The sequence below is a fragment of the Parasteatoda tepidariorum genome, chromosome 5 (genome assembly GCF_043381705.1).
Source record: "Parasteatoda tepidariorum isolate YZ-2023 chromosome 5, CAS_Ptep_4.0, whole genome shotgun sequence".
NCBI lineage: Eukaryota > Metazoa > Arthropoda > Arachnida > Araneae > Theridiidae > Parasteatoda > Parasteatoda tepidariorum.
Window position 1 is genome coordinate 69793235 of NC_092208.1, and position 26502 is coordinate 69819736.

Here is a 26502-nt window from a genome sequence, read left to right on the forward strand (position 1 = left end):
TAGATATATAAATATATATATATAAGGAACAGAAATAGAGAAGAATAAGACACGAGTCCTAAAGAGACCAATAACTAAAAGGTATTGCTAATCCGTATAGGTACATTTTCAGTGGTCTGTCCGTTTACGTGTCTCTGTTCAATTTTTTTTTCTCTTTTTTTTTTTAAGGAGAAAAGCTAGTGCAATGAATTTAAATGAAACATTACAATACAGAGAGCATGCGTAATGCCGCAATTCAGATGAAATATGCTATTTTGTGACAAAAAGATCAAAAATGAAACAAAAAACTTTATGTCATTTTATGTTAAATATCCGAGATCAGCTGGTAGTCTGATTAAAAGACCAGTGGTCTTTAACGGATGACTGTTAGTTTCATGCTCAGAACTAATTAAATACAATATTTAATAATAAATAAAAAAATTTAAATGTGTTTTAATTTACATCCAGGGCGTAGAACATCACTCGAGAGCACATCGTCATAATCGCTCTAGGGTAGTATCTTGGCTTATCTACTGTTTCGAAACCTGAGCCCATTCTCCTCTGAAATAAGAAAGAAAAAAATCAAATTTCTTGCTTAAAATCTACATATACAGAGTTCGCACGAGTTACTAAAAAATCCCAAATGTGCTACGTAATAAATGTCGATATTTAATTAAAAGAAATTATAATAAGAAACTTTTTAAAGCACATTTTTTTAATTAATTAAAAAGTATTACTAGTCTATATACATTTTTAGTGATTCGTTGGTATAATGAAAATTTTGTTTTTAATATGAATATTTTGAAATAAAAGTGTCAGTGGTAGTTATGATTAAATAGATAATAAATGAATAAAAGTGAATTGCGTTTCTAACACTATTTAGATTTTTAGTCCTCTGTGTCATCCCTGCACATTTATCATACACAAGTATTATACATATTTTATTTTGTTGTAATAGAACACCAATAAAATGACTTTTGAAATATTAGTCCGATTTCATTTCTGTAAAGCATTAAAAAAAGTTCGCAAAGAAACGTTGACTGGTGATGAGCTCAATATATGAAATCAGAAAATTAGAATTATTTATAAGAGGTAAATTTTTCAAGCAATAATAATTTTAAAAAAATTTCTGTCGAATTTTTTTTTCTTTTTTTTTTTTGAATTTCCGACCCCAAAAAAAGCATTTTTATTGCTAAAAATTTATATATCATACCTGCCAACTCTTCCGGATTTTCCGGAAGATTTTATTTTCATATTTAAAGTGGTAGCAATACTCAAATTATTCCAATTAACTTTTGAATTATAATGATAATTATAGATGAGTTTGACCACCACTACATATAAATAATTACAATAAATATATGAAAGCATAATAATCTTTACGCAAGCAATTTTCAACGGGATCAAAATATAAATATATTTTTGAATCAGATTGATTTCCGGGTATTGTTTTACAACCACTCTGAAAATCCATTCTCGGAAGGAGTGAAAATTGGCAGGTATGATATATGTTCTATTCCAAATTCGAAAATGCAAAATATTTTTGCAGGAAGCAGTTTTTTGCTAGACCTACTGGTGGTGAAATATATAATGTCCCGTCCACTGATCGCCAGTTTTCCCTGCAATGCACCCAAGTTTTATCTTCAAAAAAATGCATATTTATTAATTGCTGTGATAACATATTTATTAACTCAATTGCCTTAAGGTCTTTAAATTAATATCTGCATAATATTATTAAAATTAGTTTAAAAAATATTGTGGTAAATAATTTTCCAACCTTATACATTAGAACTATTTTGACATGCAACGATTAAACTTATAATAGCAAAATTACAGAAAGTACAAAATGATTTTTATTTCAACTCAAGGTGGAAAATGTGAAGAAAGTGGAACTAGTTGCGCCATCTCTTAACAATATACAGAATAACAAAACTAATCGCGGGATTTAAAGAGACGCGTAACTAGCGGCGAATTCAATTTCAATCGTGCATTTTTTTCTCTTCGTCGCAAGACATGCGACGCCGACCATTTCATATTGCTCCAAACCTTTTCTGTATGCACTTTATTTGCATACCGCAAACCGGGGCGAGTCTACCCATTTTTTCAGTTTGTCAACTTTCAAGTGGTCAAACTTTTGTAAATATTAAAGAAAAAAGGCTTTTAATAGGTGTTTCGGAATCGCTATTTATCCCTCTTTAAAGCTGTGAAATCGATTTTAGAAAATATTAACAGTTACGCTGTTACTGTATATTTTTATAGAACTGCTGACAAATCTCTCGTATGGGGCGAGTCTACCCATTCTACTAAAATGAATGTTAACATTGTAAATAATCAAATTTTACTATTAAATTGTTATTTTAGTTACTATATAGGATATTTATGAAGTAAAATTCATAACTTTATTATATATTCCATTTTTTTATTCATAAAATAACACAAATTGAGTATTTGATCGATTATCACATTTTGATCACAGTTTTGTTTTTATAATCATTAACATTATAAAATAACATTTTTTTCTGATTATTGTTGATAAAAATAAATTAAAATTAATATAAATTTACAATTAAATAATTAATAAATAATAATAATTAAAGATTATTAACAAAATCGAAATTCAAACATTGGGAATCATGAAAAATCCTTTTCCCATTCTTTTGGGAGGTAATAATAATTTATAAATAATAATTTATTTAACTTGCATTAAATAAAAAAAGTTAATTTTGTAATATAAAAATTGAAAAAATAGGTAAAATAAACATATTTTATATTTACATTTATATTTAACCTATAAATTTTCTTATTAATGATAAATTTATCAATGCAGAATTAAAATAATATACTCAAATTCATTTAAAATGACTTAATTTTAATATAAACAAAGTTCTAAATTATATTATTATGCTTTATTAAAACTAAATACGAATGGGTAGACTCGCCCCGCGAATTCTGGCTTTTTGTTTACAACAGCAAAACTTACATTCTTTTTGTTTTTTTTTCATATAAAATTAATGTAATCTTAGTCTTAGATAAGTTTTCCACTTAACCAAAGTGAAAATAGTAATAATAATAATATACTTACGGAGCACCAACTAAAAGTTGGTTGATTTTCAATACAAATCTCTCAAAAGACGTTTGAACAGGTCGGTTAAAAAGACACCAAATAAATAAAAACGGATCAAACTACTACAGCGCCATCTTCCTTAGAGTCTGAACTAAGTCCTCCATTGGTAAAAATTTTTTTATTTGCAATTTAAAATAGTGAAAATTAAATAAAACTAAAATGGGTAGAATAGCCCCTGGATGGGTAGACTCGCCCCGGTTTACAGTAAACGTTTTTCGGAACCATTTAAAAAATCAAAATCGTTAGCTTTAATTAATATTAATTTAATTATCTTTACTTTAATTAGTTTAGCACTTGTAATAAAATCTTTTAAAAGAAACTACAAAATATCTTGTACCACAGTGATTGAACTGTGTGTCTAAGAATGTGAATATCGGTGACTGCAAAAAATATTAATAAATGAACAAAATTTTAAAACCAGCAGAACTCAAATTATTTTTTTACTTATTTCTTTCTTAATGCTCAAAAATCTTCCTTGATTTTTATTTAAAAAACTTAACCTTGATTTTTATTTATATATGGTATTAATTATGAATAAATAGTTAAAGGAACAATTGAAATGAAATTTTAGCCTTTTCTCAGCACTCTAGCTCTTATGTTGCATAATAGAACTTATATCTATAAACACATTACATATAATGCATTGCTCACTTCATTTTAAACTGCGAAACAAAAAAAATTAATTAAAACTGCATATTCATGGTTACCGCAAAAGTTATTCTGAAGTATTTCATAACAACATCAAGAGACAGAGTTGAAAAGGCTCCAGGCATCACCTCACTGAAAAGCACATCCATAAATTATTAATTACTTCTTAATACTTAAATTATTTAAAATTGAGTGAGGGAGTGATCTAAGTGACATTTTAGTCAATCTGAATTAATGAACTTTAAACATCATACTTTGACCATAGAAAATGAATATTATCCTTTTTTCTTTGTTTCTTGCTCGAAAATGTTTACTTCATGGCATTCGCAATTCAAACGTGTTAATTTGCTGACAAAAGACTAAAGCTACTAGTCCACAGTTTATTGCCGAATGCCCTTAAATGGAACTTCCTTGATAAAAACATTCAGAGGATATTTCCATAGACTAAGATCTTCGGAATTAAAAAAACTTAGCAACATCAATCAATGTGTTGTTAATAATGTCATTTGCCAATACCAACAAGCCTGCTTGAAATCAGGTTAATTTTTTAGACAGGTTAATTTTTTTGTCTTATTCACTCAGTGGTGCCATCTATGATCGAGAATGCGATTTCATCCACATACATGGAGCAGTCCATTTTATAGGGAAGACCCAATCATGCTCCATTTATTTATACATGGATCGTAATTTTGAAAAGAATCAGAGAACGATCAATTTTCAATTCTGTACCCCCAGAAATATTTTGATGGAAGGAGTGGGGGTGGCAACTAATGCAACTGCCACATGAAAAATTACCCAGTGGTTTGGAGATCTTACTTTTTAAATCAGATTCATATATTAAAAATTGTTTATTCGGCTTTTTACCTCACCCTGGATTTTTTGATGGTAACCAACTTAACAACCAACAGAATTTTCAATCACAATATCTTGAAAATCAATTGGAGCAATCATATAACTCCATCTATAATCTATTACTCCAAAGAAGTAATTCGGGACAGATTTATGACAGTTCAACTTAAGAAAACAAAACTAGACAAGTAGGAACCATCCTGATGGTTCGAACGTGCTACTGATTATATGACTTTCTTGCCTGCTGAATTAGCTAGAATTTCCATCTTGGAAATTTACTATTTGAACCGTCATTAACCATCAAGATTCCAGTCATAGTATCTTAGAAATCTATTGTTGAAACATTCATGAATAACAATCACGCTAATTAAACGAGATCGAAAAAAAGAAGAAGAACTCAGTTGTCCCGATAATTTTTTCATAAGTGTCACTTTGACTCTTCCTCCACTCAAATTTTCATAATAAGTCATAATAACATTAACACTCCATCATAAATAACATTGGGGAACAATTTTTTAATCAAATATACTACCAATAAAATATCATTCTTCTCTATTTAATTAAAATTAACGCTATAATAAACTTGTTTATAGATTTTTAGCACATTTTAAACAATAAATGTATGAGATAAACTATGAGCTTTACGTATGTTCCCTTTTTTGGGCAATCCTATATTTCATGTGTAAGAAAAAAGAATTTTGCTGGGAACTTATTTCATAAAAACCTAAGGAAATACTGAAGTAACGGAAGGAGACAACACGAAGGAGCACATTGTTTGTTGCATTTATACAAGTATTTGATCTTACCTAATTCAGGAGGGGAAACTTCAGGTCTGAATTTAATTTTGTTAGAAAAATTACTTTTTTTAAAATAATATTTTTGTAGTTTTCGTCTGAATGTACAAGATTATAAAGAGCGTAAAGTTTTAGGTACATATATAAACAGCTTGTCTACTCCATTCAAAATAATTCTTACGACAAAAAACTTAGGACCTTAATTCATGACATAATAAATAGAAATGTAATATTGTCCAACGTACCTCTCCCTAAGTAACAGATAAATAGGGAATATCAGTAGTAAGTTGAAAGAATTTCAAAATATTATTAAATTGTGTTAAACTAGCTACTAGAGATAAACCAATCGCATGTTTGAAATCAGCAATGCGAAAATACCTACAATCTGTTATAAATTCTTATACAACATAAAACAAAACAGAAATTGTTCCTCTGTGTAAGCAATAGATACCACATTTAAAAATAATATTACATTGCCTTTTGTCGCGGATTTTTTCCTAAAGCAGGTAATTAGAGAAAACTCATTACCTACTTTCGAATTTATATTTGTTTCCATGAAAAAACATTTTTTCAAAAGTTCTAATAAAAATCTGTATTTAAAATGCAATATTTTCTTCCATACCCGACATTGCAAACTGTAAAATAATCTTCTTCCATCCTCATTGGAGCGTCCATTTCGTGGTCAATTTCAAAATCTGTTTCTCCTGTTCCACTCGTTACAGGACGAGACTAAATTCAAACAAAATGTAAATGACAATATGAAAAAAAAATAACTCAAATTATGAGTCTTAAAAATGTTATCATATATTGCGAACAGCTTTTTGGCATTTCTATACATTTTTTGCACTTTTTCATACATTTCCTTACCAACTTTAAACAGTAGGTAATTAACGAGTATACGAACCTTAATCTTTTTTGCTTTGTAACTTTTAACCCTTAACATAAAACAAGAGAACTTCAGTATCAAACTCGGCTTCATGATGTGCAGGGGCATAATTAAGTTGGAGTGATATTCAACTGCTACTGATGAAAGTAAGGAATTATTCTTGCATTTACTTTTCTGAACAATGGAAAATTCGAATTTAGGGCAATTTAAGAGAATGATTTGAGCGAATTTAATAGAGGGTAAATTGTAATGGCGTGAAGACTGGGAGCGAATATGTCCGAAACTGCACGATCGGTAAGTTCACGATCTGACGCAATCTATTTATTTGATCTACTCATGCAAAGTAGAGAAATGACGGTGAAACTAGCAGTAGACATCGACGTCCTCGCGTCATAAAAAAAACTGACGTCAGACCTGCTTGATGAAACGAAATCATCGCCTAACAGTGACTTATCTGAAATCCCATTATTATGCCAGGTCCAAGTGAAAGTCTTTAAGAACACACAGTTCAGCAGATATTATAGGATATGGGACTGCGCAACAACCGTCCCACTTGTTAGCCTCTGATGACACAGGCATGGGTGAAAGCCCTTATATAGCAAGACGGAAAAGAGAAAAACCTGGTAAGCAAAACATTTCATTCCAGCATTTTTTTCGAAAAAAAATGAAATATCTGTAACTATCAAGATTTCTTTTATAATTCTGGCATATATATAAAACTGCTTCTTTTCCAAGATAAAGTAGATATTGTTGAAAAATTTAAAAAAAAAAGAGTAAGTAAACTCCTCCCCAAAACTAGCTATAACTGAAATGGTTTTACTACCAGCCTTTCCTCTTTTCCGTCTCGCTTTCACTCCTGGACACAGGACCATGCGTATGTGGACAACAATTGTCTGGTCAGATAGAATGTGATTTCTCATTCATCACGTCGATGGTCGCGTCACGGTACACCGTCTTACCTGAAAACATTTTCTCCCCTCATGTTAAGAAAGAGCAGGTCATACACAGGCTAATGATGGTAGTATTATGTTCTGGTCGGCGTTCTCACTGGTGCCTCTGGGCTCCATTGTTAGGATAGGACAGACTCTGAAAGCTTTGGACTATCTAAACATCAATTGCACCCATACATGGCGTCTGTTTTCTTAACTGAAAATGGACTCTTCCAGCAGGACAACACTTCAGTTGTGTTGGAATGGTTCAAAGAGCATAATGCTGTTTTATAATTTATGTCCTGGTTAATTCACTGGATCGTAATCCGATAGACCACATTTGGGATGTTATGGAAAAACAGCTCAAACACCACCACGCTTTGCTAAACCGCTGCTTTGACATTTGGAATTACCTGCCTGAAGTTATCTATCAAGAATTTATCTATCAAGAATTTATTAGAATGTTTCAGCTGCATTCATGCTCAGGGGAGTTTCAGCTGTTTTTAAAGTCAACGCGTTATTGAGCAGGTGATCATGAGGATTCAGTTCTTCAGTGCATATAACTAGCAGAATTCATACGGTTCTTAAAAAGATTTAAAAAGTGATGCTGATATTCTAATATTTTTATTAAAATATCAACATCACATTTTACATTTTTTTTATTAAATTTCAAAAGTGACGCTGATTAATTATGATGCTGAAAATTTATAAATTTCTTTTATTAAATTTCCTTTATTAAATTTCATTTGATAATTAAAAATTCTACACACCATATGTTGTAGCTAAGTATATTTATTCGCAAATATTAATATATTGTATGTGGTTATACATATTTATAGAGAGGAATTTTATTTTCTAAATTTTCCTACCATTTTTTAAATTTCTTAAGGACTTCATGAACCCAGACAAGGATGCATGTATTGTTGGCTCTATAATAAGTGCAAATCTACTTTACTAAAACATGAATGTCCGCATCGATTATCAATATCCATAATAGTATCCACATAATTTAAGCATTAATTTATAATTTAAGCATAATTTAAGCATTAAGCATTAATTTAAAATTTTTGCAATTCGAATAATTTTCATAACACGAATTCTTAAAACATTAACGCGGTGCCCTATAATAAGTAACTAAAATAATTTTGGTACAAAGGAGTACGTTTGACAATGAAGAACTTAACATGAAATAAATTGGTTCTTACTTGGAATATATACAAGTTGTTGTTCCAAAATCCCCATTCGATATCCCTGTGGGATCTATAGCTTTTCTCAATCTAAAAAAAATAAAATTTCTAAATAGTATTTTCATTCAAATCCATATCCCTTAAACAAATTTGATTAGTACTGAAATATCTAAAGAAAAAAGTAGTCTTTCGAGTGAATTTTAAGAAACCCTTAGTTTGGACTATGCTCGTTGTTTTGAAAGGTTATTGCCAAACTTAATATGCTGGTCTATCATATTCGTCATACGAGCAAGATTTGAAAAGGAATTTAAGTTTGAAAATGCAAACTGCGATCGCTAGCGGGCAATGTTTCAGGACGTTGCAGAAGGACGAATCAGTTTACTAACGTAGAATTGGCCAATAGGATTTATGTGTACATGTAGGGTGCTGTGGGGGAAATTGACGAGCAGTGGAACTATTCAGAACGCTATCCAAACAGACGCCAGTCAAATAGTGCTTTGCCTGAGTAATTGTTTCACGGATTGCCTAAGGCAGGAGCCTTCCAAGTGCGTAACCACGTCGATCGAGAACGCACTACACTGACACCTGCCACAGAGGAAACTTTGCTACCGGAATTTGAGGGGTACCCGGACACAAACCTCCTAGCTCTCGAACGCGTCTTCGGCATACATCGTTACAGCATTATGTGCATACTACACGGAGACCTGCAACACCATTACCACACCCAAAGAGTGCAAACCGTTTGTGATGACGATTATCTCAAACGTGTTGCATTCGCACGTTGTTGTTGGCAAAAACGGGTAGCACTACCGGATTCTACATAGTGTATTTTGTTTATTGATGAAGTATCCTTTACACAAGATGGTGTCCTGAAACTGCACAACAAGCGCATGAAACCCAAGGTTTACACATGCCCATGTAAATCAACAACGTTTCATCACAATTATTTGAGTCGGAATTATCGATGACATGTTTATTAGCTCTTATCTACTACCTCAACGCCTCGATGGGAATACATATCATACTTTTTTGGATAGATGGTCTGATAGTTAACGTTCCTGCTCCACTCGCCGAAGCATGTTGTTTCAGCACGATGCACATTTACACAGCACATTGCACTTTCTCAATCCAGCGATCAGGATAAATCCTATCGAGGTATTTGTGCACATTTTAACAACACTGTGCAGGAATACCTCGATAAGACTTATCCTGATCACTGGATTGGCAAAGGAGTGTCAATCACGTGTCCACCACAATCCCCTGACCTGACTCCTCATGGTTTTTACCTGCGGGGATGCATGAAGTCCGGGTTGTAGGAGACGCTCGTAACATCGGAAGCGTATATCATCGCCAGGATCGTGGAAACAGCAGTACATTCGTGACACACCTGCCTATTTTGAACGTCTCCGTGAATCCATGAGTCAACGTTGTGAATACTTTGTTGTAAAGGGGAAAAAATTGAGTATTTTCGGTAATTTAACCGTATTCTCTGATAAGAGTCATGTTAACACCTCGTTCTACATCATTTTCCCCCTATACCACTATGAACATTGCTCGCTAACTTTCGCAGTTTGCATTTTCGAGAACAAATTCTTATGTATGTTTTGTTCATCACGATATGACAGACCAGGACGTTAAGTTTTGCAACGACGTTTTGAAACACACTCTCTATATATTTTTCGATTGTATAAAAATTGTAGCTCGTAGAGAGAAACCGACTGCAAATTTGAAATCAGGGATGCGAAAGTATAAGATAATTTTGGAAGCCCTTGATATGAATCACTAACTTTTAAAATAACAGTGAAAAGACTAGTTCCTGAAGTATATCCCTGAAATATATCTTTGATCCTGAAATGCATCTATACTTACTTTGACAGCCAGTTTTCCTAAACGGAGTGACATTTCGTCGGTTAAGCAACATGAATTCCGATCATTTTCTGAAATATCTTGTACTTCTGTGCCTCCAGATTCATTCCCTTAAATACGAAATATATTATAAAGTTTAAATAAAAGCAATAACTGGTTATTAAGTTTAACTAAAATAAGTTTAAGTTTAACAATAATTTATTATACAGTTTAAACAAAAACAAAAGTTTATTATAAAGGTTAAGTATAAACAGGAGTTTATTAAAAAGTATAAATAAAGGCAATGATTTATTGCAAAGTTTAAATAAAAACAATAGCTTAAGAAAATTTAATTAAAGTAATCTTTAATTATAAAGTCAAATATAGCTAAATAAAGTTAAATAAAAGCACTAGCTGTACAATGCGCAAAATAAAAAAGTGAACACAATGATTACATTTTGATCTAATGATAGTATTTTCACGTACTAAGGCTCGGCTTAATTGAGTCCTCCACCTTAAATATTTTAAATAATTACCGCGGACGATATTTTAAACTACGAAATAAGACACACAGAAGTTTTAACTCTAAATATACATGCTTTTTTTGACGAATTTAAATTATGACTCCAAAAAAAGGGGAGGGGTTTCGCAATCTGGAAAATATTGCCCTGTACTTTCATTCGGAGAACAGTTGAAAGTTTCCACCCCTTAATGCTAATTTTCTATTTTGCACATTTCACCATATCTCGAGAATTTTTTAAGCGAATCAGAACAACTTGGCATACCATTCCAAAATTTATTTTTGAAAGATAATTTCTTACAGAAATAAATTTTTATAAACCATTAATTAATTTATATTATTTTAATTAATAATAGACGAAAATAGTTTAATTATATAATTTTATATATAATTTTGAGTGTACATACGACTACCAATGTTCAAAAATGTAACGTTGCAATTTTGACCCGATCCAGAAGAAAAGGGAACTCTTTGATCAAATATTTCGAGAAATTTGTATTGATTTACCACAGTAAGCCTGATGGCAAGGGACTGATAGCTTTAACCCATTATCCGTCAGCTACTGATTACATTTTACGTCATTGTGGTCGTCATTTAGGACACTGTGGTCGTCATTTAGGACACTGTGGTCGGTGCAAGCCTGGTACAGAATATTCGTATCGACCAGCCATCGCTGGGATTCGTGCCTGGAAACACTTCTATATCTCTCTGTAAACAATCTTTCCTTTAGCAGCAAATGTCTTAGACTATTTTACATGACATAATTGTTGGCACAATTTTAAAGATCATTGTTGAAGTTTTAGAATTAGTGACATTTTTACCCATGCAAAGTTTGCACCGACCAAATTGAGTGTGAAAAGTTAAATGTTTCTTTCTTTTTTTCAATATCTCTTCAATTAAAAAGCATTCTAATATAAATATTGGAGCATTCAATATTTATGTTAGAATTCCAATATAAATATCGTGCCTGGAAACACTTCTATATCTCTCTGTAAACAATCTTTCCTTTAGCAGCAAATGTCTTAGACGATTTTACATGACATAATTGATGGCACAATTTTAAAGATCATTGTTGAAGTTTTAGAAATAGTGACATTTTTACCCATGCAAAGTTTGCATCGACCAAATTGAGCGTGAAAAGTTAAATGTTTCTATCTTTTTTTCAATATCACTTCAAGTAAAAAAGCATTCTGATATAAATATTGCAATCCTATAGAATTATTTCAAAATTACTGATAATAAAACCAAAACTTAGTTATTAATTTTCTCTCCTCTTTTGGTCGTTCCAAGTTTTGTATGGGTAAAAATGACACCATTTCTAGAAGCTTCAAGAATGATCCTTTAAACTGTGCCAACAATTTTACCATGTAAAATTTTTCAAAACATTTGCAGCTCAATGAAAAAATGTCCATATAGAGTTAGAAGTGTTTCCATAATTTTTTCCAACCACTGTATTTTATATAATTGTGTATTTTCTATATTTTACTTTTATTTTGAATGAACACTTTACCTAATGAAAATACCTTTATAATTTAATTTATAATCTTTTTTTTATTCTGAAACTTTTTTTAAGAATAATAAGTTGTTAATATAATCACCTTGGAGTACAATTCTTTGACGTTTGGCACCAATTATTTTGTTGTGAACATACAAGTTGTCTTCAAAATCTCTCATAAGCTCAACTGTGTCTGGTTCTTCTGAGGCCGAAACGACAGACTGATATAAAAATAATACACAAAATTTCATTATGTAACGTATTAGAAAAATTAACAATAAAGAAAGGCAAGCATACATAACATTTCCTCTGTTTTTTCCCCACGAAAACGAAGTTATTCATTACTTATAATTTCTACTTTAAACGTTGTCAACTAACATTGTAAAGTACTTAATTATAAATTGGTCATTGCTTAAATAAATTCTACCGAAAGTTCTAAATAGTGTTCCGTAAATAACAGACAATTCCAAAAATATTCAATTAAATTACAATTTAATAAAAAAAAATGTAATGTGATGAGCATTAATGCGTTTGAAGTAAATCCTATAAAATAACAGCTACAACAAAATGTATTAATTAACATTCAAAACATGAAGCGAAAAAATTAGCAAATTATAAGAGCCCTCAGCGGCCAAAATGCAGAAACATTAAAATATACCCTAATAGAGGAAAAACCAACCCCAACCTAACGAGCCGTCTTCTATTCATCTACTCTTTCTTAATTCTTTAATTAGGTTCGTGTCGCCCTCTAGCAGTGAGCCAATCCCTACAATGTGCTGTTAAAGAGAAACGAAAGGAGTAAGAAATGTACGGGAATTTTATTATTCCCAAATTTGAAAATCTCTCACAAAGTTCACCTACGGATGGTTCCGTTATTTGAAAAATTTATATATTGATATTTTCTGTTACATTTCAAACCATTTCAACTTAATATATGTGTGTGGGCATATGTTAATAGCATCACACGTCATATTGCTCAGTGTGTAATTGCATCACACTCAGACTGAATAACACGCGCCGAAAAGCAAGTTTTAATTAAAATATGGTTAAATAGTTTTTCTTAATAAGCAGCACTCTCTGTCGGCATATTTAATCACTAATTTTAAAATAGGGTCGAGATAAATCATCTGGTTTCCTAAGCAGAACGAGGCAAATCTTAAATTTCTAGTGCCTAACTCTTTTTAGTTTACACGGAAATTTTAAACCGTCAGTCATTTTGGGGTAGGTACTTGAACTTATACACATACACAGTGTCAATTCTTAATTAATTGCTCGTATTTATAAATGTAATAATTATAAAATTCACAAATTTGAAAGCCTACCTCTCCAAGTCCATAGTTTGCGGTGATGGTCATCTTAGTTGGATTTCCAGTGAGGGGATCACAAGTGAATAATACACCAGCCACGTCAGAGGGTACCATCTTCTGTATAACGACTGCCATTGGTGAATTTATTATCTGACCATTCTGCCTAAAAATGAAATTTTATTAAACAATAATATTTTTTTCATTGCAGACGAAAGGTTTAGAGCAACACTATTTGAAATTTCCCTGAAGAATTGATTAAATAAAAAGTTTTAACTATTTTTTTTAACCATAATATACCAAAGCAGCAAATAACCATGAAAAAGATTGTGTTCAAACTACAGTGAGAAAAAAACCGCTTATTGACTGTATTCACCTATAACGGTTAAACAAACAGAATTTTACCATGGCAACTGAGCCCTACTTTTAAAGCCACATAGTTCCTTGAAGCTAGGCCCATATTATAGCCTAGAGAGCTAATCTGTCAATCTCATGACCAGCTGAACGGAGTTTGAATCTCAGCATAACATTATTTCTTCCATTCCTGCAACACATAAATAGCTACCAGTGTGTTGCCCTTCCTAATTGGTGACCCTGAGCTATTAGAATACAATACTCTCAGTCACGCATGGCACCATAAAGCTGCTTAACACCAAAAGTACAACATTTCCCCTCGTTTATGTTAGATAGTCCCAAAAGATGAACTAATTAAGCCATATTCCTCGGTTTAATTCCAATGAGTTCAGGCTTTTTATTAGGTTCACTACATAACGAAAAACCTAACTCCAATGTCCAGTTAATTTTCATTTTCACGGTATTGGAACCATGCTAGTTGAAAATGGTTAAAAAATGCATAGTTTTGTAGTCATAGTTTTTAAACCATACAAGTTGCAAAACGGTTTTAAAACTGTGAAGGTAAAAAAAAATTCTAAACCGTAAATTTTAAGGTAAATTGGATGGACCAAAGCAGCTGATTATTTTTCCGTAATTTTAGAATTTAAATTCTAACAGTGAAAGAAAAAAATCACCTATCATTTCGAGCAAGAAAAACAGCGAATGGTGGAGACTATATTATTATTTAAGGATACATAAGACTCAGATGACTTTATAGACTGTTACAAAGATATAAAATTAACACAACTCCTCATCAGAAGCTTTTATAAATAGAAGAGGATAAAATGAATATAAAGTCAATGCGTTATTGAGAAAATATACTGATTAAAAAACGCATAACTGCTGTATAAGTATTTACTGTGAAAAAGTTCATTTTTCGGATAATAAAGAACAGAAATTCATTTTTTAGACATAACTGTAAACTTTTTCTTTAATAAATCTTATTTCTGCTTTGCAACCATCGTTGAGCATTTGACCCAATTTTGGGTTTACGACTACTAATGTTCAACTCCGTAGCCTTGTAATTCTGAACCCAATCCAGAAGACAAGGGAACTCCTGGATCAAGTATTGGGAGAAATTTTGCCTTCGTGAAAGCCTTTTTAATGAATCTAACCCGCATTTGCATTATATGGAGAGGAAAACAACGAGGGACTCTAACAAATGATCCGTCTATCACTAAGGATATTTTAGCGTCAGCACTGTGGTCGGTGAGAGCTGGGTGCGAGATTCGTATCGACAAGTCATCGCTGGGATTCGAAACCAGTTCACCTCATTTGGAAGGCAAACGCTCTATCCCCTGAGCCACCACGATTCTCTTCAGCAAATTGTGTATATTACGTAAAGTAATTATTACAAACAAAATCGTACTTACTTTTTGTATTGAGTTGCAATGTGGCTAAATTGAGATGCCCAACATTTCTTCACGGCAGTGAGAATCTATAAAATTAGTTAAAAACGTTAAAAATTTCAAACATGCTTTTTTTCGTACAGCAGCAGAAATAAATAGTTATACAGCACCATGAGAATTTTTCTTATAATAGTGATTAATATATAACACAGGGGAAAAAATTTTTCTTTTGTTTCATGTTATATCTGTCTTCTGTTAGATCTTAAATACAATCATATCCTAATTTCATATCTGCAATCGGATTACAGTTTTACCTACAGTTTTTTTTAAACTTGTAAATTTAGATGAATAATAAACTAAAAAAATCTGTTACGTTAGGAGCAAAACTAATTTCAGATCTGTAATCCCCACAAACTAATTAGGCAAGATCAAATATTTTTATCAAAAAAAAATTGTTTTTCAGGGTAATCATCAATTCGCAAAATAATGAAACAACACAAAGAATCGAAATCGGTAAAATGCCTTTTTTATTTCAAGTAAATTCCAATACTAAAAAATTCCTGGTATTTATTTTAAAAGTTAAACTGTAATTTACTTTTAATATTAATTATTTTCGGTGGTTGATGAGTCCAGAAAGCTTATATAGGATAAAACAGGCTCTTTATTCCTCCAAATAAATAATGGATTAATTTTGATTCTTCACGGATAGTGGCCCTATACCACACTAATTTGAAATTATCCATTGCGCTTTACCCAGATGAAATCAAAAGTTCCTAGAAGAGAGAAGGCCTCAGTACGGATCAATTTCGTAGTTCGACGTAACTAATATAAATTGCACAAAGTAGAAAAAATACGAAAAATGTCACAACGTTAGGACTACTAAAGATCGATTCTCGTTTATGGTAACCCCTGCGGAGGCTTTCTCTCCTCTAGGAGGTTTTGATCAAATTCTGCTACTTTTTTATAAAGTAGGGCAGGAATAACTGTAGTTTAAGTTAGAGTTCATATACCAGGATGTGTTTTTGAGAGATGGAGCATACGGGCACAGTCTGTCATTCGCTGAGGGCCAAAGTTTATCGAAAAGAAACTGAACAAAAATTTATCAGTGTTGTTAACATTAGAGTGCATTCATAAGGTCTGTTTACTCAATTAAATCTGGAAATTATAGATGTGCCTATATCTCTTTTCTTTTGCCTCAAAAATTAAACATAATTATTCAAAGTATTTATTGCAAGAAAAATTGGAGTTGAAAGTAGTTATATTTTGTGAAATCGTTAGCAAAAACTATTACAGCTGTATTTGAGACTTTCATTAAGTTATTTAAGTTAAACATTTTAAAAAGAAATCTGTCCTTGTCTCCTTGCTAACAATATATTACAGTCAAAACGTTTCGCGAACGATTCCAAGAATAAAGATACATTTTTATACTGAACTAGCTGAATACCCGTTTTTCATTCGGGGTGGAAAAAAGGTAAACAATAAATAAATCATGCATAAAACTGAAAGAGAATAATATAATTAATTACATTTTTTAAAAATTTATTATTCGCCCATGCCAGTGACCTTACGTTAATAAATTAAGCAAAACGCGTTTCTAGTAGTTCATCCTATCATAATAAAGATTAATTGTATACAGTATTATTTGAAAATGCTATTTTTCTCGACTAGCTAATAATAGGAAAATTTTCCATGGTTAAGATATTTCTTCCGGGACTTATTCCTTCCAAGAGACCCCTAAAAAAATGCATTAAAGCATTGATGTTGATAATTTTATTCTGCTTAGAATAATGTTGCCAAATTGATCTTTTTTTAAATTAATAACTTTTAAAATACTTCAGTTATTTGTCTGCTCTAAACTCCAGATAATTCTTTACAGCGAAATGACATTTATGAACTTTTATAGCTTTGTTTCAAGTGCTAAGACACTTTAACTGTAGTTTTTTTAATTAATTTTCCTTGGCGAAAAGTCTTCGAAAAACATTGTTATTAAAGCAAGATTTGAGGAATTTTTCGCCAAACGTAGCAACATATTCCGATATCATAACTTTCACATCTTTAAATTGCAATTTTCTAGATTCTTGTCCTAACTCTGCTAACATAAAGTAATTCTAACTAAATGAACGAGGAATGTCAGTTTTGATTGCTAAATAATTATGGCATCCCATGAATTTTTGCATCTTCCATACGCATGCACCTGCTTTTACTCAAACAAAACTGATAAAACTAGTACAAAACTCTTCAATATATTAAATCCACTTACATCGTCTAAACCTGCAACCCCCAAGTATGTTTCCATTTGACCAGCTGCAGACATTTGTTCAGTATCTTCACCTGTGAAATAATATTTTATTATTTGATTTGTGCTTGTGAAGCAATGTGTAGTTAAAAGTAATTCAATTCTTATTAAGTGTAATATTTTGTTACTCAATTCAATTTTGAAAATACTTTTTTGTTTCTAAGCATAAGCAACAGTTATAGTTTATTTTTTCTAATAAAATCATTTTGTCATTTATTAATTGATTCAATAAAAACTATGTATCTGACCTGTTGCTGAAGATCTCACTGCAAATTGAATAACACCTTTCTCGGAGAAATGCTTTTGAAGCATGCTTTCAATTGCTTTCATGATTTCATTTGAGAGTTCCGATTTTATAATTTCATCCATAACCCTAAAAATATTAATGAAATGAAATGTGAAAAATATAAATGAAAAATATATATGAAAATAATAATACTTATTAATTATACATATTAATTGTAATATGTGTAATAATACATATTAATTGTCTAATAAAATAATAATTCGACAATTTTGCAATTTTAAAAACAAATTACCTTTGGCATGATTCTTTAATATCACCAGGAACATTTCCGCTAGAGGTTTAGAAATATATAAATACATGAGTACACTAATAATAAAATTCATGAAATCTTATTTTAGTAATTTCAATGGTCACAGCGTCTTATCAAAATTAAAATAGTTGAGGGAAAACTTAATTTTTCGCTTATTTTAGATTAGACAATTTGTATAAACTATTGCGACATTTTAACAGTTTAAATAATCGTTCATGTTAACAATTCAAGTAGTTCTAAAAACGATTAACAAGATCTTATTTAAAAATAGAATATAGAAAATAAAATAGAAATTTTGAAGACTAAGAATTAAGTTAGCTTTAAATTAAACTAAAACTTGTGATTGCTTGTTTTGTAAAGTAATTACCAGGTCAAACATTTTTATTAAGACGCTGCAATTTCCGTAATATCGAAAATACCTGGCATGAATGCCAATTTTTATCGGTGCTTGACGGATTACCAAATCCTTTTTTGCTTTTATTAACCAAAAACTGGGTACCTGGGCACTTACCAAATCCTCTAATTTGATTTTTGTTCTTAAAGACTTTTTTTTAATTATTTAAGTGGTAGTAAAATGTATACATTAATATTTAACCTTTGTCGGGCCACAGAGGCAAACAAATTATTAGTCAGGAAGTGGTATGTGAAAATTCTGTGTGAGAACCAATGTGTGTATGAACAATTGAAATAATTTTTCCTTAAGCTTAAAAACTAATAACTAAGCTAATTTTGATTCAAATGCATTATTTCAAATCAAAATTGCATTTAACAATCGTTATTTTTCTCAATTTTCTTTTAGGCAGGTTTCTAGATAGTGTGTCTCCTGTATTAGAAAATAAGCTTTCACGTATTTCAAGTTCCTGTTTGTAGTTCATTTTGAAATGATATTTAAGCTCTGATTTTGTTTGGTTCTGATATTTAGCTTAAAAGATTCTCTGATCCAAGTCTTGAAAAGCAATTAATTACTTTATTAAATATCAAGAACACATCTGGCTTGAAAAACCAATGCGATTGAAATTGCTTATAATATTTAGTATACGATCATTCGCGGCATATTCTAAAAAAATATTTACTTATTTCCGAAAAAAATATAAGTTTTATATATTATACAAATAATACACTAAACTTATATTTCTAAAAATTATATATTATATTATTAGTATAGATGGATTATAAAATTAAGATATATACATATTATATTAAAAAATATATGAAGAGCTCCAATTTATAATATCCATAAAGAAGCAGACAGGATTTCATTTGTAACTGCAGAACATTTGAAATTGCTTACTATAGAACATTTTCAAGATTCTTTATCTCCTTAAGTACATCTTTAGTTATGAACTTTAGGTAAGCTGCTGTGGTCACCACCATACCGTTAGGAACAATAAACTGAAAAAGAAAGGTTTTGAAATTTTTTAACACATTTTTTGAAATAAAACTTCCGCATTTCAGATTAAAAAAATTTATATTTGTACTATGAAGCTAAAAGCTTACACTTGATAGCAGTGATGCGGTGCCTAATATGTGATATATACCTAATATGCGGCACCCCCTCCCCTTCTATTTAACGAAAGGAAATGGTAAGCTCAAACAAAAACAATTTAGAGCATGAAGCATGAAGAGAGGCAGCGAGAAAACAGAAGCCTTCGAATGGCTGTAGTGAAAGGTGTTGCAAAAATTTACCTTTATAGAGTATTTAAGTTTTTGAAGTGTAGTAAACCTAGCGAAAATTTTACCTTGGCCCCATTTGGGCTCAAAATTGATTTAATAAGGGTCCTATAAGATCATGCACCAAGGCAGTCGAATCTAATCACCATGCTCTAATAATTTATTGGCCCTGCAATCGCGGCATATTTACCAATGATATCCAAGCATCTATTTTACGATTTATCAAGTCAATTATTATCTTTTCTATTTGTTTAGATATTATTTTTTTCCGCTTTCATCTAAATAATTCATGATTAAAACAATTTCAAAATAAAGTGACACACGATGGAGAGGTAAAAAGCCTCGAGCAACCGCATGACTATGATTATGTTTAGATATTGTTGAGACCATGATCAAGAGCATATGCATTTTCTAAGCTCAAACAGCTTATAGAAATTTATCATTCAGTTTATATGCATAGCAGCTTTATTGAGTAGTTAATTGCAGTTGAGATGCTGCTATCATATTTGCGTAGTTACTAAACATTTGCTCAGAATTGATTTATTTATTTTTTTTTTGGCGTACGGTACATTAGATAGAATCATAATAAGTGTTATAATTTAATTTTAAATTATAAAAAAATGGCTCAAATTGGGAGTTTTTTTTATAAATTAATTGCGGTTAAGTTTTGATGGCAAAGATAATTATATAATGCCAGCAAATTAAAGATTCCCGTAAATTGGTCAATATTCAGAAAACTAATTTTTTTTTCCTTGACTAAGATCGCGGCACGAAAAAGATGTAAAGATCTCCGTACATATCATCACTAAACATTTGAAATTGACTATCAATTGAATTGAATTCAAAATCAAATTTTAGTTTTTTAAAGAAATGTTTCCCTACAGTTTGAAATTCCTTGCTCAGTTCCGTGAGCTTGCCAAGAGAGGAACCCTTTCCACCAGTCATGGATGATTCTTGGCATATTTTTTCAGCAAAATGCACGACCAATGGATTATCTGAAACAAATGTCACAGTTGATCCAAATAATGTAATAGTAATATTATATATTATAAGAAATTGCTTTTACAATATACACTGCTTGCTCAAAACAATTAAAGGATGTTGAGGTTGTGGGTTGATCTTGCACGTGGAGAATTGTTTGAATGATTGATACATTATCAAGAGACTTAGTAGGCTATATGAGATAAAAATGAAATTTGTTTGGCAGAAAAAAATGCGTTTTATTAAGCATTTGAGTTCAAAAAGGAAAAAATTCAGCATATGAGAAAACAAATAAAAAAAAGTTGTTTTTCTTAAAAGAAAATCGTTTTTGGTAGAGGGCATGGTTTCCCCGAACGGCTGGCGACGTTGAACATCTTTGAGGCATCGAGTCAATGTGGTTATTAATAAGGGGCTGGGGTATTCTGTCCTACTCCTTCAGAAGAAATCTTTCCAATTCTTGCAGAGCTTGCGGGGATGGAAGCCGTCCAGAAATTTGTCTGCTTAGAATGTCCCAAACAAGATCTATTATGTTCATGTCCGGAGAACGAACACGCTGGTCCACCTATTCGTATGATTCCTTCCTCCAAAAAGAAATCATTCACCAAGTTAGCACGATGTGTCCTAAAACTACCGTCCATTAACATGAAATCATCTCCAATTGCTGCAGCGTAAGGGACTATAACAGGTCTCAGGATCTTATCCCTATATTAGTGACCCGTCAGAGCTCCATTGCGAATGATATGGAGATCGGTGCTCCCATTAATGAAGATGCCAGCATAGACCATCACTCCCCCACCTCTAAATCTTACACTTTCATGCACGTACGCAAAACCATTAGCGCTGAATAATGGTCTCCATTGGGTGTTGTTGCACGTCAACGCCCTTGCCTTGATCAGCGGCCTACATTTCCAGTCTCCAAAAAACGGTTCCAGATCCTGAAAACTACACTTTGAGAAACTCCAATGGCTTCTGCAAGTTCGGCTTGAGTTTGGCCCCTTTCTAATTGGCCAACAACTCTCCCAGCTCCTGATTGGGTTTATAGACTTCGATGAGACACAAAATTCATCGAAACTACACGCTTACTGAATGTCACTCATTATTTTCCACTTTATCTTACATTAAGTTGAAAGCCAAATCAAATTCGTTGCCACTAAAACGTCGTCGACGACGTTAAACTCAAATTTGCATACTGCGAAGTTTGAAAAATTTATATTCGTGACTCTCTTCTTACATTTTATGCACACAAAAAACTTGCTTATACAGCTATTTTATACACGACGTATAATATTCTTTAATTGTTTTGAGCAGTGTATGTTATTAAAGCATTCGTTAAGTAACACACATTCTTAAAATCTGCATTATTAATACGTAACGAGGTTGAGCAAAATTATGGTAACGCTTTTATACTAACTCAGTGTCAACAATCTTTCTTTTAGTAGCAAATGTTTTGAAAGATATTATAGGGAACAACTGCTGGCACAATTTGAAAGATCATGATTGAATCTTTTAGAAATGGTATCTTCCTTACCCATGCAAAAGTTGCATCGACAAAATGATCGTAGGCAATAAAAGCTTATTTCCTTTTTTAATAGCGCTATAACCATAAAAGCATTCTAATATAAATATTGCAATCTTATAGCACGATTTAAAAATTGCTGATAGCAAAACTAAAAAGTAGTGCCATTATCTCCCTCTCCTCGTTGAGTTGAGGCACATTTTGGGTGGGTGAAAATGACATCATTTAGAAAAACTTCAAGCATAATCTTTCAAGCTGTACCAACAGTTTGATGAAATGAAAGATCATGATGGAGACTTTTAGAAATTGTGTCATTTTTACCCATGCAAAATTTCCATTGACCAAAATGAGTGTTAGAAACTAAAATCTTCTTTGCTTATTTAATACCACTATAATTGAAAACGCATTTGATTATAAATATCGCAATCGCTATATAATTATTAAATATAGTTGTAGAATTATTCAAAAATTGTTGGCATTAAAACATGATGGACGTTAATAATTTCCTCTCCTCATTTTGGTTCATCTGAACTTTGCATGGGTAAATCAGACACCATCAGTTTTACCATGTANTGCAAGATCAACCCACAACCTCAATATCCTTTAATTGTTTTGAGCAGTGTATATTATTAAAGCATTCGTGAAATAATACACATTATTAATACGTAACGTGATTGAGCAAAATTATGGTAACACTTTTATACTAACTCAACGTCAACAATCTTCAACAAATGTTTTGAAAGATGTTATAGGGAAAAACTGTTGGCGCAATTTGAAAGATCATCATTGAATCTTTTAGAAATGGCATTTGCTTTACCCATACAAAAGTTTCGACAAAATGATCTAAGACAATAAAAGCTTATTTCCTTTTTTAATAGCGCTATAATTATTAAAGCATTCTAATATAAATATTGCAATCTTATAGCACGATTTAAAAATTGCTGATAGCAAAACTAAAAAGTAGCGCCATTATCTCCCTCTCCTCGTTGAGGCACATTTTGGGTGGGTAAAAATGACATCATTTAGTAAAATTTCAAGCATAATCTTTCAAGCTGTTCCAGCAGTTTTGTCATGTAAAATCTTTTAGTACAGAATTCGTTCTAAATATATTTTTGTCCAAACACTATATTTTCTCCGAAAAACGATATTCATGAAAACTGTTTGTAACAAAAATCTAAGCAACAAAACTTAGTTTTACGTACATACGTAAAAAATATAATAATAGATGCAGTACGACTTGATGATTTCAACTGAGTGAAAACTTTGCTTGAAGTCGGTTCTGGAAGTGGTGGTCAGAGCAGGTCAAAACTGTTGGCTCAATATGAAAGATCATGATTGAGACTTTTAGAAATGTTGTCATTTTTATCCATGCAAAATTTTCATTGACCAAAATGAGTGTTTGAAACTAAAATCTTCTTTGCTTATTTAATACCATTATAATTGAAAACGCATTTGATTATAAATATCGCAATCGCTATATAATTATTAAATATAGCTGTGGAATTATTTAAAAATTGCTGGCATTAAAATATTTTTGACCAACCTCTCTCTGAATTTAAGGAAAAATACAAATATGTATGAAGAAATTCAATCCAAATTGTGCTTTTAATGCATAAATTAATAAAATGCAAAATTTAAGCTGTTCATATATTTACCTTCAGGCGTTGTGTCGATAGAATTGGTCGGCATGACTCTGTTTAGGGGGTTTGTGATAATTCTATAAAGATAAACATCGAAATTATGGTACCACAGAATAAAAATTCTATACGACTTAGTATATATCAAGGCATTTATAATGTATAAGTTAGTATCAGCTTAAATGACTGATATGAACATTTATAAGAAATTCATTTAAAAAAATCCATGAATTCGGAAAGACACAGCACAAAAAATAATTATTAGCATGTAATAATTTAAACCTAGTTATTAAATGCATATTAGACTGGAACAGGGCTGTTTCTGTACTAGAATTAGCTTCTTTATTTTAATATTTTACTTGGGCTTCTTGGTATTACTCACCCGCTAAGTTTTACCCCAGCACATTTGTAAGAGTTCAAGTTGAATTCTGCGCAGTCAATTGTTACTCGCCCATGCCATCCTTTTTTACTTTCAAAATGTGCTTTTTTTCCTGTCAAACTTCCTTCCACATTATATGTCTTTCCTGAAAAACGAAGCTGTTAAGTAAGTTAAAATGGTTTCCTCAGTTTTTTTTTCGAAAATAAGAAAAAGAAACTTGTTTAGTTTATTCATGCAACAAATTCATATAAAAATTATTTAAGTATACAGAATGACAAAAAAATCCTTAAAACAAATTACAAAGCCCTCAGAATAACTTTGATCAGTTGATGATATATTCAAGAACTTCATGATTCTTAAACCTATTTAAATTTTGATAATTCGTTCATGTTGTCCATTAATGGAATCAACATAAAAAGCGTGATTCCTCTGAAAAACAAAACAAGGAAATTTCAAGTCAGAGATGACACCATCTTATGATCACGGGTATTTTATTCATGATTGATTTATTTGTGATGCTCATTATTTACTTTTAAAAAAAACTAAATCAGCAAAAATATCCATTCGACCTCTTTCTGAAACACCATCACAAGGGCTTTTCAAATAATATTTTTCATTTTCTTAGTTCCCTTACCCATTATCTAGTAATCCAGTAAGAGTTTGACAATTAATAAGAATTGCTTGTTAATTTAGTAAGGAACTTAAACAAATACACTGTTTCTGTTGAAAAAATTGGATTTTCAAGAAAAGTTCATGATTTTCATATCTCATTTAAATAAATTGAATAATTTGGTGTTGCCCATTAATTGAGAAAAAAGAGCGTTTTTTTCTGAATAATTGTAACATATAGTTTAGAAACACTAAATTGTAACCTCAAGATCTCAAGCTTGAAAGTAAGATCGAAAACAGAAGACATTGGTTGTAAAACCTTTTCAATTATAGTTTTCGTGAGGAGTAAAATAAGCTTTTACTTAAAGGGTAAGAATTCATCCTACAGGTAAGCAGAACTGCCAACTCTTCCAGGATTTCCGGGAAGATTTCATTTTCATAAATAAAGTGGTAGCGAAACTCATGTTATTCCATTAAACGTTTTGAATTAAAGTAGTAACTATAAATTTAGTTTGTCCACCACTACATATAAGTAAGTACAGCTAATATATAAAAGCATACTAATTATTGCTATAGCAAATTTCAACTAGGTCAAAATATTTTTTTAGTATGATTGATTTTCGGAAATTGTATTACAAACACTTGGAAAATTCAATCTCGGAAAGAATGAAAGTTGGCAGGTATGTACATGTTATAGCAATCTTGGTTAGCATGGATGTTTGACTCCTGACGTATATAAGATAGAATAAAATGATATTTTTACCAGCTTTCAAGCTTTTTCGTCTTAATATATGTAAACTTTCACCCTTGTTGGTTCTTAGAGACCATTCCGGAAATGTTAGTGCAGCTCATAAATTTTCTTTCAAAATCAAGTAGCATTCTGTTTTTGTAGCGAACCCCCAACAAATCTTAAGGAGATTAATTCTCTGTCAAATCCGCTGAGTCCTGACAAAGTGCTCGTTTTATGTTTTAACTACTAAACTTTCGATAAATGTGATATTTAGGGATCATTCATGATCTATTAGTTAGTTTTACCCCATTACTTTTATTTAAGAAACCAATGATGCAAACACGTTGCTTACTTCTCTAACAACAGAAGATTTTCAAACAGCAAAATGTCATTTTAATAATTTGCAGAATTGAAGATGTGTTGATTTACTTGTGATGGCCAATAACTTATAAATTAAGTACGTCATAAAAACGTAATTTTTTCTGCGAAAACATCACAAAGAGTTTTCAGCCACTAAGTTGTTTAAAACAATAAAGAACACCAATGAAATAAAGTAATCTGTTTCCTTGATAACAAATCTTATACCTTCATTGATAAACTTTGCTTTAATGTTACTTTCCATCTCACCATCATCTGTGGAGTTTTCTGCAGCAATGTGAATGTCATCAGCGGCAGACATTGCGCCAGTAGGCCTTACGAAGAAACCAAATTTCAGACTAAAATTATAAGCAAATTAAGAAAAATTAAATATTTGCCCTTGAAAATTCATCATGGTAAGAAAAATTATTAAATGACTATGGAAAAAATTTTAATTTAATATTATT

General features: G+C 31.2%; 1 protein-coding gene across 5 annotated transcripts in view; it reads right to left on the bottom strand.

Annotated features, from left to right (window-relative positions):
- LOC107441117 (rifampicin phosphotransferase-like) overlaps positions 1 to 26502 on the bottom strand; it is an 82792-nt gene that overhangs the window by 31993 nt on the left and 24297 nt on the right. For all 5 annotated transcript variants that reach the window (XM_071180559.1, XM_043052762.2, XM_071180557.1 and 2 more), the window contains exons 9-24: positions 26264 to 26394; positions 24343 to 24484; positions 23979 to 24040; positions 20709 to 20821; positions 19447 to 19547; positions 18138 to 18176; positions 17847 to 17971; positions 17563 to 17633; positions 15327 to 15391; positions 13579 to 13726; positions 12360 to 12477; positions 10266 to 10372; positions 8415 to 8486; positions 6017 to 6123; positions 3811 to 3883; positions 442 to 540 (exon numbers count right to left, since the gene is read on the bottom strand). In XM_071180559.1, the coding sequence (XP_071036660.1) occupies positions 442 to 540; positions 3811 to 3883; positions 6017 to 6123; positions 8415 to 8486; positions 10266 to 10372; positions 12360 to 12477; positions 13579 to 13726; positions 15327 to 15391; positions 17563 to 17633; positions 17847 to 17971; positions 18138 to 18176; positions 19447 to 19547; positions 20709 to 20821; positions 23979 to 24040; positions 24343 to 24484; positions 26264 to 26394 (1573 nt within the window). The remainder of the gene's footprint in view (positions 1 to 441; positions 541 to 3810; positions 3884 to 6016; positions 6124 to 8414; positions 8487 to 10265; positions 10373 to 12359; positions 12478 to 13578; positions 13727 to 15326; positions 15392 to 17562; positions 17634 to 17846; positions 17972 to 18137; positions 18177 to 19446; positions 19548 to 20708; positions 20822 to 23978; positions 24041 to 24342; positions 24485 to 26263; positions 26395 to 26502) is intronic.